Source organism: Hippopotamus amphibius, chromosome 1 (genome assembly GCF_030028045.1).
Source record: "Hippopotamus amphibius kiboko isolate mHipAmp2 chromosome 1, mHipAmp2.hap2, whole genome shotgun sequence".
Classification (NCBI taxonomy): Eukaryota; Metazoa; Chordata; class Mammalia; order Artiodactyla; family Hippopotamidae; genus Hippopotamus; species Hippopotamus amphibius.
In genome coordinates, this window is record NC_080186.1 from 151,558,582 (window position 1) to 151,561,676 (window position 3,095).

Here is a 3,095-nt window from a genome sequence, read left to right on the forward strand (position 1 = left end):
ATATGATTTTCTAGTTTTGTTTTAACTAGCCCACTTATTAATATTTCAAAAGTCTTTGTAGTCCACAGTAAACATTTATCCTTTAACAAGGAGGTGTACTTTCTGTAATATATTCTAGAAATACTTTGGCATCATGTCTGAAATATGATTTCTACAGAAACATAGCTACATACTTTCCTAAATTTGTTGAATTAATAGGCTCCTTCTTAGTAACACTTCTTAATACATAATAAGGTATGTATTAGGCTTTCTGTCACTAATTTTTAGTTGAAGATATTCCCACATTAATTTATCTTTTAAGAAACTTTGTGAGTCCTCTTAAGACGACAAAGGGCTGAGCTGTCTGAAGGCTCTCCCACATTGACTGCATTCATAGGGTTTTTCTCCTGTGTGAGTTCTGTGATGTATAATGAAGTCAGACTTCTCAGAGAAGGCTTTTTTACATTCATTACATTCATAAGGTTTCTCTCCAGTATGGATTTTCTTATGTCTAATAAGGCAGGTCACTTCACTGAAATCTCTCTCACACTTGGTACACACATAAGGTTTCTCTCCTGTGTGTATTCTCTAATGTACAAAGAGGTGTGATTTCATGCTGAAGGCTCTCCCACATTCATCACACACTGTAGGGTTTCTCCCCAGTATGAGTTCTCTGGTGAATACTGAGGTATGATTTTTGGAAAAAGGCCTTCCCACACTCATTACACTCATAGGGTTTCGCCCCAGTGCGAATTCTCTGATGTTCAGTGAGGTGTGACTTATGGGAGAAAGCTTTTCTACATTCAGTACACTCATAAGGTTTCTCTAGAGTATGGATTCTCAGATGTATAACAAGATTAGATTTCTTGCTGAAGCCTTTTCCACACTCAGTATATACAAAAGGCTTTTCTCCTGTATGAGTTCTCTTATGTATTACGAGGTCTGACTTCTGGAAGAAGGCTTTCCCACATTCACTACATTCATTCTTTCCTGCATATCTTCTATTACCACTATATAAGTCTAAATAGTTAAATCTCCTATCATAATAAGAGTCTTGTCTTTGGAGTCTTTGTTTTGAAGAAACAAAGTCTGTGCTCAGATGACAACTATTTTCAAATGCATTACAATTGTTACCCTCTTCCTCAGTCACAGTTTCTGGTCAATGAATGCAACATGCCTCAAAAGTGTTTCTTGGTTCTCTTGGTGCCTTTCCATGTGGTCATCAACTTGCCAGACTTCTTCTAGAAGGAAGCATAACAAACTATATGTTGGTGAATATTTCTGCTAATGTATTATGGCTTATAACTTTCTGCCCTATTGTGATATTGAATCTTTACTTGCAGGCCCAATATCCATATCTAAAAGAAATACCAAGGCTAAATGAAATCTATACCCCTGAGCTTTGCAGGAAAGCCACAATTAAAAAAAAAAAACTGTAGTAGTAGAAAAAGAGCTAGATAATATGACAATGAACACAAATATATTTGACTATATACAAACAAGACTTTGCAAACTGGGGAGAAAAATGGAAATAATGCCAAGGAGTAGTAAAAAGGAACAAAGAGGAACAGCTGCTACAGGGTCAATGGGAAGAGCCCATCTAGGAGAAATAAAAGTGACTAGGGTAAAATGGTGATTAAAGGAAATAAAGGAAAGACTGGATGAGGAACAGAGAGATTTGAGCTAGTGTCTCATCAACTCATTGTTGGTTTGCTGTAGTTTAATCTTCACTTGTCTCTTTGCTTCCAGTGTCTTTGAGCTCTAGCCTATTCATCCACAGCATGAAACTGATTTTACAAAGCCATCAATTCTGCTTGCAAACAAGAACACTTTTGTAGCCAGTATAATGGTAATTCATTCTTGTACAGGTGTGAGGGCCCAGGGATTCATATGTCCAGTAAGAGGAAAACAGGCCATAGGATAAGCCAAACTTGCCTCAGGGTTAGAGTCATTGCTAAATTCTGATTGCTGAGTGTATCATGTTATCCTATAATAGTTTATAGATACTGAATCAATCCTGACTTTTAAATGCTTTCTCCACCTTGCTCTCTACCTACCACACATGGAAAATGAATTGTAGTCAAGCATGTGGGCTCTGAATCCAGATTACAATCTTAGTCCCACTACTAATTAGATGTGTGGCACAGGTCAAATTAATCTCTTTGGGCCTCAATTTCCCCTCCTGTAAAAACAGATAATAACAGCACCTACCTTGTAGTATTTTGTAAGGATTAAATTAGTCAATTGATATAAAGTACTCAGAATACTGCCTAGCACATAAATTTCATTAGATATTATTATTATATTTATTATTAGTGATCCTCAGACAACTATGTGCTTGCCACTTTCTGCTTTATATCATGTTTTCCAAGTTTCTAGATTCTATAAATGTAATCTTAAGCAGTAGACTTCTCACCCTGTTATCTAAATTCCTATCAATCTTGATTTTCATCTATCGATATATAATAAACCTCTGAGAGCACCTGACTACTGTTACACTTAAGCTACCTATATCCAGAGCAATAAAGTCACTCCTGGGCTCAGAATCTGGCAATCCTACTGAGCTTTCTGACCCAGTTCCCAACATGTAAGTCATCAGTCTTTAAACAAAATGAGTATATTTCTATTCTATATCCAACATTGGAACCCCAGAGGCTTCAACACAACTTTTATCCCAGTGATACTGTGATTTACAATAAGAAGTATATATTTCATCTTTGTCCCTGTTTCTGGCACAGAGCTCCAAAAACCCTTGGAATTTCCTAAGTGACAAGAGTCATAAAGGTGTCTTTCGTTATGTTAATGAAGCAACTTATAGGAAGCATCTAAGGATGGGGGCTGGTTGCCAGTGGATCCAACATGTGATTAGATGGTTGGAACTTTCAGTTCCATGCCTCAACTTCCAGGGAGGGAAGAGGTGCTAGAGGTTGAAGTAATCTCCAGTGACCAATGATTTAATCAATCATGCCTATGTAATGGAACCTCCATAAAATCCCCAAAGGAGGGGGTTCATAAAGTTTCCATGTTGGGGAACCAGAATGCTTTCATGTAGCACCATGCTGAGGCCCAAACTCTATGAGGCCAGAAGCTCCTTGAGTTCGACTTTTGGGCTCCAT

The 3,095-nt window shown here is 37.4% G+C and overlaps 1 protein-coding gene across 1 annotated transcript; it reads right to left on the minus strand.

Moving 5' to 3' along the window:
• Positions 1–318: 318 nt before the first annotated feature.
• Positions 319–3,095, minus strand: LOC130841721 (zinc finger protein 182-like). Its single transcript, XM_057718101.1, has 3 exons — positions 3,035–3,095; positions 623–1,134; positions 319–567 (listed from the first exon to the last, which is right to left on the minus strand). Exons 1-3 carry the CDS (start codon positions 3,093–3,095, stop codon positions 319–321), a joined length of 822 nt encoding a protein of 273 aa, XP_057574084.1.